The 12,265-nt window shown below is 36.4% G+C and overlaps 3 protein-coding genes across 3 annotated transcripts; 1 reads left to right on the forward strand and 2 right to left on the reverse strand.

The window, feature by feature from the left end:
- The first annotated feature begins 4,395 nt into the window (after positions 1–4,395).
- On the forward strand, positions 4,396–6,564 carry LOC129801290 (uncharacterized). The gene is made up of 2 exons (XM_055846183.1): positions 4,396–4,592; positions 4,689–6,564. The coding sequence occupies exons 1-2, from the start codon at positions 4,403–4,405 to the stop codon at positions 5,462–5,464; spliced, it is 966 nt and encodes a 321-aa protein (XP_055702158.1). The 5' UTR covers positions 4,396–4,402; the 3' UTR covers positions 5,465–6,564.
- A 2,206-nt stretch (positions 6,565–8,770) lies between these two features.
- On the reverse strand, positions 8,771–9,987 carry LOC129801287 (probable tRNA N6-adenosine threonylcarbamoyltransferase). Its single transcript, XM_055846180.1, has 2 exons — positions 9,793–9,987; positions 8,771–9,727 (listed from the first exon to the last, which is right to left on the reverse strand). The coding sequence occupies exons 1-2, from the start codon at positions 9,905–9,907 to the stop codon at positions 8,817–8,819; spliced, it is 1,026 nt and encodes a 341-aa protein (XP_055702155.1). The 5' UTR covers positions 9,908–9,987; the 3' UTR covers positions 8,771–8,816.
- Positions 9,988–10,024: 37 nt separating this feature from the next.
- LOC129801282 (double-strand break repair protein MRE11) lies at positions 10,025–12,132 on the reverse strand. Its single transcript, XM_055846175.1, has 2 exons — positions 10,251–12,132; positions 10,025–10,185 (listed from the first exon to the last, which is right to left on the reverse strand). Exons 1-2 carry the CDS (start codon positions 12,033–12,035, stop codon positions 10,072–10,074), a joined length of 1,899 nt encoding a protein of 632 aa, XP_055702150.1. The 5' UTR covers positions 12,036–12,132; the 3' UTR covers positions 10,025–10,071.
- Between the last annotated feature and the right edge of the window lie 133 nt (positions 12,133–12,265).

The raw sequence follows: 12,265 nt of genomic DNA on the forward strand, positions 1-12,265 counted from the left end.
AGGGGACAGATAATCCTAACCGGCTTATGTAGGTAAGATTCTTAATGTGACCTAACTCGGAATGCATGCAAATTCGATTTAGAGCTGAAGTTGGGGGACGCCATTCAGTTATCTTGACTCAAATTCATTAAATTTTTGTATTTAAACCAAAATATCAAGGATTTGGATGGTCTGACAGAAAAGTGATATCTAATAATAATAATAATATTTATTTTTTCATGCCCATAGTACACATATGATACATCTAGGACTATACATAATAGCATTTACACATAAAAAAAAAGAACAAATTTTTACAAAGCATCAATTGAAAAAATCAAGAAACGAGAAAGCATAATAAAGCATAATAATAAAGAAAGCATAATTCATAATTTTTTGACTAAGATATTTATCTTTTTTTTGAAAAGGTGAAGTTCTTTAAGTTCGTTTTGCGATAAGAGTGGCAAAGTTTTATTAAGCTAATTGCAGAAAATTTAATTGAGTTGATTCCATACTTTGTAGTGCTAGGCTTAGATAACTGTATCGTAGTGAACTGTCTAATGTTTTTAAGATTTTGTTATTCATGTAGTGATTGATTGGTGTGAATTAATTTATTGTGAATTTTAAAGATATGAATGAGTTGTTGAGCTTTTATCGTTTGATCTATGTTATTTATTTCAAATCTGGAGTAAAGAAATTCTGAGCTAGTAAGTCTATTCAATCGGAAAACAGCTTTGATGGCATTGTTTTGTCTAACGGCCGCAGCTATTCCACTGGATTTCCAGCAGCCTTTTCTGCCATGTCCGCTATGATATTACCGCTAAAAATCCGCGCGGAATTCCCTGGATTTTACCGCTCAAAATCCGAGATGGAATTTGGCGCTAAATTTCTTCCTAGCGTTCCATGGACGTTTGCAGAACTCTGTATAGGACCCTATAATATGAAATGTCCGCGAATTTCCATGGACTTTTCTCCGACGAATATTTCCGCGGCTTTTTCTATGGATTATTAGCGTTATTAGCGTGCGTATAATCGGCAGTCATCCCTTTAAAAATTTGGAAAAATCCTCTTTATTTCCACGAAATTCTCCGTGGAAATTTCCATGCAACGGCCTTAGAGGTTTCCGTGGTTTAATATTATGGAATTCCACGACTTTTCCAGTGGATTTTTTAAATATATTTTTCTTCAAAATAATTCCAAAAATTGATTAAAAATTTCATGGAACTTTCTTAGAGAATTTCCAGGAAAAAACATCCACAAATATGGACGATCAGTGCCAATTGACAGGTTAGAACTTGGAGAGTGTTCATCTATCAGACGAACACTCAATTGTTGTACTTTTGAATTGAAAATATTGCTACCATATCGTTCATTTGAGTATGTCTAGCTCGCAAGAATTACAGCGTTAGGGCGGAAAATAATTGCAGAATTTTCACGCTTACTTCCATGGAGTCTTGGTCGGAAAGATATCAGAAAATATACTCGGAATATTCAAAGGAAATTTTGAATCAATTTCCAGGGAATACTCTCAGATATGTTGGAAGACAATTCCTCGGACTTTTTTTCCAGGAAATCCACGCGAAAAAAAGCTGATAACTCCGCAGAATTCCAAGCGGAATATTAACGTTTATTTCCACGGAAATTCTCGCGGAACAATAGAAGACAAATTCCAGGGAATTTTCTGTTACTGTGAAACTTTGCGGCCGATCGGCTACAGGGATGGGTGAAATGTAGACCAGAATGTTCTCTATAATTGTGCCGTAGAACTTGATCTCATCGATTAACCCTCTAACGGGTAAGACCGCCTCCAGGCGGTCTTCACAAAAATCACATTTACAGCGACAATAAAGATTTTATTTATTTAAAAGTGCTATAGTGTCCTCGGTAATAGTCTTATAAACATCTCTTGAAAGTTTGAACTCATTTTGACTCTTCGTTTTGTTGCTATTCCCAGTTTTGTGTGACAGGTCAGAGAAAAAGCAACAAATATTTGTGCAAAAAAACTCATTTCCAATTTCCATAAAATACCGATTTAAAGTTATCTGACTAAAATAAATTTATTTTTTACTGAAAGATATGTCATTCTACTTTGTATATTTTATTTAAAAAAATTGAAAAAACTAAAAATGTGAATTTTAGAAGCAAAAAGAGTTTCAAATTTTTTTTTTATATTTCTCACCTAGCGCTAAAACTAAAAAGATAATGAAGAATGGATGGTTTTTTCGACTTTATTGGATCATAATTATCCTAGAAAACATTGTTTTAGAACTTTTTTTCGCATATTAAAGAAAACACCGTTAGAGGGTTAAATCAAAAGTCGTGTCTGCCTTTAATCGTACCCGTCACATCCCCACCCGGCAAATTCTGCAGAATTCTGCAGAAATTCTTCAGATTTGAATTACTAACTGCCGAAAAATCAGCAGAATTTCTGCAGAATTTTGTTCTAAGGTGGATCCGATCGTTGTATGAAAATTCTGCAGAATTTTCTGCAGAATTTCTATAGAAAATTTTAAAATTATCGGCAGAATTTCTTTAGAGTATTTAGATGATTTCTACGTTTCTTCTACCCCTTCTAATGTTTCTAAACATTATTTTAACTACATAAATTATGTATTTCAATTTATTTAAAATTCAATTTTTATTCAGCAATTTCACGTGAATACTCTCTTTTTTAACAATATTATTATAATGTTATAATACAATATTATTATTATTAAATCAGCCATAATAAAAAATACGAAGGGGAAGGAAATGATTAGAAAACACGAAAGAAATTCGCGAAGCTCACGAAGTCGCACGACTATCCCGAAGCCACACGAAGTATCCGATTGAATGACAAGAAACGTTAAAATTTCAAAAGTGCAGAATTGCAGATCGAAGTTTTGCTGGGTCCCCACCCGGCAAATTCTGCAGAATTCTGCAGAAATTCGTCAGATTTTAAAAGGTAACTGCCGAAAATTCTGCAGAATTTCTGCAGAATTTTGTTCTGAAGGTGGATCCGATCGTTGTATGAAAATTCTGCAGAATTTTCTGCAGAATTTCTACAGAAAATTTTATGAATTTTCGTCACTTTCCTTAAGATGTCGTTCTGCCAAAATGGACTTGGAATATTTTCTCTGAAATTATTTATCAACTTGGTAGAATTTATAATCACGGTTTTCATGATATATTTTATATATAAATACTGCGAGGGTATGCTGTCTATAGAGAAGGATTAAATAGCAGTATTGAACATACTCCCGACCGAAAATTTTGCATTTTTTGATAAATAAAAAAATTTTGCGATGTGATTTTCAGTTGAGGCCTTTAAAATTATTTATTATTTATGAAAAAAATATTCTTTTCATTTCATTAAGTATATTTTCGTCAATTTTTCCAATAAAATGTATAGATTTAAAATAACCGTCTCTGAAGCAGCCGTTAGGTAACAAGTGTGAGATTTCGCTTACTCGAGACAAATTTTGATAGCTTTGGTTATTTGCCGTTACGATCGCTAGTGCTGTTTTTGAATGATGACCGTTAAAAAAGGAAGAAGAAGAAAAGTTGCGGAATTGCGGAATGAAATTTTGCTGGGTCATTGCTCTACGTGCCGATATTACTCGGAGGTTTTTTGAATTTTAACGGTATATTCTAGTACATTTAGAGAAAATCTGCAGATTCTCGGCAGAATTTCTCCCTAGAAAATCTGCATAACCTCCATTACTTCACAAAAATATTGTTGATTTATGTAGAAACTGTAAGAGTTATAAAGAAAATGGTATGTTCTGCTTAACAAGCATTACCGATTAAACATTTTAAATAAGTAAAAAGATGCGAGCAAAAATACTAATTTTTTAAAAATCGCCCATGGAATGATACAAAAACACGAAATTTAGGTCGATACTCTGCTTAAAGTTTTCACTTCACTTTTCTCTACTTGTAACACGGCGTCGCAGAATTCTTTATTTTATATAAACACCGTGATATCACAAAAAATAACTCAATTGAATTTTGCAAACTTTAGTGAAAATTTTTTCCATCTCTTCTGACACATCTTGTCTGGAAAGTCTGGAATGTACAAAAAATCTACAGAATATCTACAGAAATTCGTCAGAGATTCGTCAGAAAATCTGCCGAAATATTCTGACGAATTTTGTCCCAAGCCCAAATAAAATTCGTAAGAATATCTACAGATATTATCTGCAGATATTCTGTAGAGGTGTAGATTTTCTCTACAGAAATCTTAAAGATATCTGCAGATATTATTTGACGGGTAGGATTCGGCATTGAGAAAATCTAACGATATGTCAGCAGATTCCTAGAACTATTTCGGGGACCCCCCTTTATATAAAAATCATCATTTAGCTGATTGTCGGCATATATAGTCTGCCGACGCGCCGATTAAATCTGACGACATCGTGACGAAATCGGCAGACTATTTTTGATGGGTCGTGTTATCACTTTAGGTTTAGTTAAGATTTTATCGTTGGTGGGTTGTTCCTATAATTCGGTCGTAGCGATAAACGCGTTTAGTCAGAAAGAGAAAAGCGAAGAGTTCACTGCAAAAGTTCAAGACGTCTGTGCGGTGTGTGCATATATTTTTTTCCACAAAAAATTTTTATATCCAGAAAAAGGTAAATAGAAAAATACTGAAGAACTGAAGCGATATTAACTTGCATAGTTATTGCAAATTTCTTTTATTTAATGATTCATATTTATACTTTGCATAGGTGAAATATTAAAAATGAATCAAATGACGCAGAAGAGAGATACATCGCGGGGATTCCCCGGAAAATCAAAGCCGAGGCATCCGGGAAACGATGATAAAAAATCGCGAAATCCTATAAATAGATTTGGAAGTCTGAAAATTGATGAAAATAAGAAAGAGTGCACTCACTTCATTTCGATTCCTTTCAATGACGATGATTTCAAAAAGGCTTTCAATGTCTTTCGTGACGATTTGAAAAATAATTACGGAAGATACCATGTTCACGAAGATATTATTCAGAAAACGGAAAAGTTGCACAGGACTATCATCAATTTGAGACTTCCTACCCAAGGGGATATCGATCGTGCGAAGAAAGTATTCGAAGGCGAAAAGGATGCTGTGGAGAAGATTATAAAAAGGAATAAGCAAACCAAACATGTAATCATTGTAGGATTGCAGGAGCCACGGAATTTAATGAGAGCATTTGCCTTGTATGCTAATCTTAGATCTCAAATTATTGTTGAGATCACAAATCATCTAACCGAAGTATTTGAGAAAGCCAATATTATAATATGTTCCGATAATCCTGTAAGTAACAGGATCACCGTTATTCAGAAAAGTCTCCTCACACCAGAGAACACCCAAAGAATTGATTATTCTTTCAATCCTGGGCCCATACTTCACAAGTATAAGAATTATGAATTCGGAAAATTCAACATAAAAGAGATAAATTTGTCTCGACGACGTAAGTATGGTACTGATGGATATTTCGAATCTGAGGCGGTAATGAGTTTCTAAATGAAAACACTTTGAACGCTTTGAATGAACCCTTATGAACCAATAACTTTGCTGATATGACAATCTCAGTATTGATTCTTGGAACTTGGAACTTTTATATTTTTATTGATTGTTTTCTGTTGCATTGATTTATCATAAATATTAACATCTGGAAGAATAGGGCTAAAATGGGTACAATTTTGAATTAAACATTTAGTTTTAGAAAATACATAAAAAATTGCAAGAGGCTGTTGCAATGAAAAATATTAAGTTTTACACAGATCAACAATAAAAATTTTAAATTTTGCAGAAAGCAGCCTCAACAAGGTAGCTTTGAAGATATTCTGAGCACCGTTTAAACCATTTAGCATTTGTAACTCCTTAATATGAAATTTAAAATTTATCCCTGAATTTTTAAAAAGAATTATGTATTCTAGAGAATACAAGTGCTATAATCGCTATAGTTAATATTTTAGCACTTACTGTGTTATCACACTTGCACATTAAAATTTTAATATGATTCACATTAATTGTCGCTGGTGAGAGTCCAAATGTGTAATTTGTGTGTTTGAATCATTTTATATTCAAAATTTGATCTATTTGTTGATAAAAAGGTAGACTTGGCCCGCAAAATTTGATATAAATTGATTTATAGCATTAATGCGAAAAATTAATGTGATTTTCTCTTTAATTTTTTAATGTGAAAAAGATTTATGATTTAGGTAAATGTAATTTATTTTTGCATGCCAAGTCTACTTCTTTATCAATAAATAGAAAAACGCCAAATATTAAGTGACTCAAAGACACAAATAACATATTTGGACGCTCACAAGAGACAATTAATGTGAATCACATTAAAATTTTAATGTGCAAGTGTGATAACGCCGTATACATGGTTCAGCTTAGATTTGATTATGAAGTGATTTTGTCTCTTATCCTTTTATTACAAAGACCGTACACTCTTTAATATGTCCCAGGTCTAATAGGGCTCCCCCTACATTCAAATACTACCCATAATAATACAATCAATTTATTCAAATAATCTTAATCTATCAATAGTTATTAACTATAAACTAAGGAATGTAATATTGCAAAGAATTAAATAAATTACATTTTAAAAATGTTTTATTTTTGTATTATTAAACATCTCGTTGTTGTACCCCAGATCAAAATTTCCACTTTCCACCCCTGGAAATTAGTTCTCAACAAATCGTCGTGTTTCAGACAATTTCTGAGAAATGTTGTCACGCTGTTTGTCCGTCTGTCCGTCCTGCTGTCGCCAGCTCTAAAGACCAAACGGTAAGAGATAGCGATTTGAGATCTACAGAGGACCCCCCATAAGTCGACCTAAGGATCGTTAACTGCCCCTCATTTTTCCCCACCTCTCCCCTTCCCCATCCAAAACTATGTTTTTCGGATTGCTCGAAAACCCGCCGTGCGATTTTTTCTTCATTTTTGGATATGTTTATGTTTAAAGATTATTCAGACTGTTATTTCATCCATTTCACCCGTATTCGAAAATCTAGTGATAAGCCTAGATCAGCTTATTGTTAGGTGAGATTCTTAACATGAGCTAACTCGGAATACATGCAAATTCGTATTAGAGCTAAAGTTGGGGGACGCCATTCAGTTATTTTGAATCAAATTCATGAAATTTTTTACAAATTTTCAATTTAAACCAAAATATCAAGGATTTGGATACACTATCAAAAAAGTGATATATGGGTGAAATGTAGACCAGAATGTTCTCTATAATTTTGCCATAGAACTTGATCTCATCGATTAATCAGAAGCCGAGATAATCGAGGTTGTTTGTTTCTGAACTTGTTTTTTCGCCCAGAGCGCCCCAAGTGTTCATTTGATGAACTTCAACGACTTCAACTATATCAAAAAAATGTTGTATTTTGTGAGACTTTCCATTTAAACGATTTATAGGGTAAAGTGATGTAATTTGGAACCATTTACAATCTGGGACACTTGAGATTTTCTCACTGTTTCAGATGAGCAGAGAAAACAAAGACCGCAGAATAGAAGGAAAAGACGTTTAAGAACAGAAACAGCTTTTCTTCACTTTTGAATCTCTAAAACAGTTAGAAAATCTCAAATGTTTTAAATTGTAAATAGTTTACTGATCGAAAACTCTAAGGGTCAGCTATAACAAGGCTGATCGATTCCATAGGGATGGAGCTATTGAGAAAACAAAAAAGGGGGTATTCAAAAAGGCGAAAGGAGTGATGGGAAAATGGGGTTCAATGTACCATGTTGCAATTTTCATACGATATATAAAACCTTTGACGGAAACCACAAGTCGATATCTCTCTTAGTTTTAGGTGATATTAAGCTCCAAAGAGCGGTCGGACGGACGGACGGGAACGGTTTTTAAGCCATGCTATATTCGTGATCAGGAGGTGGACAAACACATTTTGGAAAGGTTTGGGGCCGATCGGAGAACATGAGATTTTGTTAGGATCATAGTAAGTGAGATTGCTAAGAATCTCACCTAATACCGATTTTTTACCGGTCTTTCAAGGTAAAAGGGCTAAAAATGCTCTAGAGAGCATATATTTCTTATGCGAATTATTATCATGTTTGAGCTCGTTGGGAAGGTCTTGAAATTTCCGATAAATCTCAAGGGGTTCCAATCGGTTTTGAAGCTGTAATAAGCCAGTTCATAACCGATAACTAATTTTTATTCGAAAATTCAATTATATTAGTCCTGAGGTCTATTTTGTGCAACGTTTTGAGTGATTTACAAATCGGTTGGGAATCGGTTATAAACCGGTTATAATCTAAAAAGTAATTTTCGTCCGCAAATAAATTTGATTACCCTTAAAACTATTTTGGGGGACCTTTTGAGAGATGTATGAATCGGTTTCGGTTGAGAACTGGTATACAGTAAGGGAAAGTGGACAATAAATATATTGTGGAGTCACTTTATTGAGAAACATAGGAAAAATTTAGTCATTACGAAGCTTCCAATGGTATCAAGCATGGGCACTTTCCCTTAAGTGATGCAAAAGTAATTTTGAGATATTCTAAGTCTTTTGCTACCCCTTTTTTGATCATATTTTTAAACTTCTGAAGAGATAAAAAAGATTTAGGGGAAAGTACTCTCCCTTCGAACGTTCGTGCCTTCGAATAATGTGAATTTTCATTTAGTTTTCCTAAGATACTTACACATTTTTATTAAATATTAGTTAATTATCAATTATTGATAATTATGTGCGTCTCTTAGGAAAAACAAAAGAAATTTCACATTATTCGAAGGCATGAACGTTCGAAGGGAGAGTACTTTCCCCTACTCGTCGGGGATGAATTTTATGATGGTTCTCCTTCATTTATGTTTTTATTAAATAAAACAAGTGATACAACTTCAATCATCTCTCCAACTTACCTCGACGTCGTCAGTGCGGAAGCGCTGCGTAACTGTGGCCTCTTTCCAGGGCATCCTAGTGCCACTTCTGAACATCTCAGCCCCGGCGTGCGCAATCATCACGCCATTATCTATGCAAAAACGCTCGTCGGTGGCAAAGAGTTTGGCTCCTCTTTCCTCACACATAATTCCCATCATCTCCTGTAGGCGTTCGTTGCATCCCACTCCACCCACAATCAACACCTCATTGGAACCACAGTGAGCCATGGCTCGTTCCGTGGTCTCCACCAACATGGCAAAGACCGTTTCCTGCAGTGAAAAGCAGAGATCCTCGGGTGACCACTGCTCTAAAGCTTTCTGCTTGGGATTTTTCGGTGGAACTGCATGTCGCTCTATGTACGATAGAATACCTGAGAAGCTGACGTCCATGCCTTTGACTGAATACGGTAGTGGAAGGTATTTCTGGCCCTTTTTGGCCAATTGCTCAATGTTGTATCCAGGACTTGGATCATTGGATAATTTAATTATCCGGGCAAATCTGTCGAGACAATTGCCCACTGCAATATCAATAGTCTCCCCGAAGATTCTATACCGTTTCCTGGAATATGCAATTACTTGTGTGTTCCCTCCACTTACGTACAGAACCGTGGGATTGTGAGCCTTAGTGATCAATCTTCCCATCTCAATGTGGCCGATGCAGTGATTCACACCGAGGATAGGCTTGTCCCACAATTGAGCCACTGTCCTGGCCACAATAGCCACTGTGAGCAATGGAGGTGCCATTCCTGGCCCTTTTGTATAGCACACCACATCGATGTCTTGAGGAGATAACTTGGAGTCATGCAGGGCTTCTTTCAATAACTCAATGATCTTGCTGCGGTGGTGCTGTGCGGTTTCCCGTGGCAGAAATCCTGCAATACCCCCCACGGATACAGTGAATTATGGAGGGAAAGTGAGGTTATGCGGGAATTTTTACCTTCTCCTGGCGGTGTTATATATGTTCTGCGGACATTGACCAGCACTTCTCCATCTCTAACTATTCCCACACCCAATTTATTGGCACTTCCTTCAAATCCTATAGCAATTACCATTTTTTCAGTGTCTTTTTGGGGCAGTTCAAAGTCACGAAAACATTCAACTTGCCTCTCTGCGGGGTCCTCTAACTTTTTATAGCACGTCGATAACTTTGATTTGAATGATGAAAAATGTTTAAATGGAAATTTTTATTATAAAAAAAATAAAATATGTTATAAAATTAATCTGAATCATCGGATAGATAAACAACCTTTCGGTTGCTCCTGGTGGTGCGTGTCTGACGGGACAATGCCTGGGAAAATGACTCCACAATTGATGATTGCCTTTTGGATGACTGAAAATATCGGATCAAATCAACATTGCATTCCTTTTTTGTTTTTTTTATGAATAAATTTTTACCGTGTTTTTTGGTGCAGGAGGCGGAGATTTAGCTTTAGCTCCCCTGCCGCCTCTTGGTGTTCTTCCTCGGGCACGTGTCGATCTGGTTGCCCCTCTGCCTCTCCCTCGAGCCGGTGCAGAAGCCGCACTATCACTAGGATCACCCGTATCTGGCTCGTCATCAGAAATCAGGGAATTAGATGCAAAAGCATCTCGAGCTGCAGAAACTTTTTTGAATCCACTTTTATCAAGCATTTCCAGAGCTTTGTTGAATGTCTCAGTGGCCTTGGCCGAAAAGTTCTCCAGTTCTTCATCGATGCCGTCAATATCAGGGATTTTTTCCTGAAGATGATTTATGGCCATTTCAATGTGATACTCAATCAACTTCTCAGCAGCATCATCATCTTCTCGGAGCAGATGACGACACACTTCACCCATACACTTTGTCGACTGGATTTCTAAATTCTTGGCGCCCTCAACTGTGGTGAAGTACCGATTGACCACATCCTCAACCTGAAAGTTCTCATTTTGACGCTCCTTGTCGAAAGCATCCGTGAAAGCAGTCTCATCTACTTTGATGTCCAGTTTCGTCCGGGTAACATGCCTTTGGATCAAGATGATGTCATTGGGATTGGCGACTTTATCCATGAACTGCACTTGGATGGCATTTGGTGTGAAGGAATAGCTCTCCTTGGAGAATTGAACTCTCAGGCGAATAAGAGGTAGGGTCGGTTGTTTTGGATGTCCGGTGAGTTGTTCCTTAGAACGTTCAATCATCTCATTAATCCTTCGGGTGATCACCTTGTCAATCTGATCCACCAGTTTTGTACGTGGCTCATTGAGCTCATCCTCGTAGTCATCCAGACTGAGATTCCCAAAGACAAATGGGCGTACAGTCTGAAGTTTTATAGACACCATATCGAATTGCTTACGGTAGATCTTGAGGATGCCACAGTGCTTAGGCAAGGATTCGCCCTCACTGAGGGACGTGGCAACAGTGGAACCGGGTTGTGAGACAAAAAACTTTGTTTTGAGATTCTGTTCAGGATCAATGTGACTATCGTGTTCGTGTCCCCAAATTACGAGATCCAAAAATTTAGGCAGCACTTCCTCAGGAATAAATTTCTTTCTGCCCCTGTCAGCACGATTTTGGTGCAGTACCAACAAATTGAACCATTCGTTCTCATTTGTCACATTCTCAAAAATCACATTTCCTGCCTCAAAGAGCCTCACGAGACGCGAATCGTGGATGTGACTGATGCCAGATAGTGCCAGCTGTGTAGCTCCCTTGACAATCATCAATGGACTCACCACAACTTTCTCCAGATTGAGACACTTCCCGAAGTAGTTGAGGAGTCCAGTACTGGCCACAATGTCCATACAACTGAGCCTTCCATAACCACTAGGATCATCATGATTACCATGAATGGAAAATGTAGGAATGGCAATATTCATGTTCGGATCTTCATAGTTCACGGTGCGATTGAGAGAGTCCCAGAAATTCACCGATTGATCACTCCTAAATTCCAATTCAATGGGTTTGTCTCCCAAGACATAGTTCCGCAGAAGTTTGATACAGCGATTCATAGAATTCTGCGAAGGACTAGCAACATGAAAGAGATCTCCACCCAGAAGAATCATGTCCACATTGTGATCATGAGCGTGCTGTAAGCACTCCTCAAAAGAAACAAAACTATCATCTCCCCGGATAGAGTCCTTCTCCTCGTAGCCCAAGTGATTGTCCGTTGTCACGAGGATTTTTATCACATCATTCTCATTTATTTCATCATTATTACTTTCAGACATCTCTGCAAAAGTGTAAAAATCACAGAAAACTAAGAATTGAAAAAGAGAGTCTCCCTATTTCACAACTGACGCCAATTTTTTTCACTGACACTTTGGCGGTTTATACCCAAGTAGCAATGACCTCCAAAATTTCGGGTAATTAAGTCAAAAACATTACTGATCAATAAACAATTTTTTGTGTCTAACTTTTTATATAATTTAAATAAATTCGATAAATTCAGTAAAATAAT

Source organism: Phlebotomus papatasi, chromosome 2 (genome assembly GCF_024763615.1).
Source record: "Phlebotomus papatasi isolate M1 chromosome 2, Ppap_2.1, whole genome shotgun sequence".
NCBI lineage: Eukaryota > Metazoa > Arthropoda > Insecta > Diptera > Psychodidae > Phlebotomus > Phlebotomus papatasi.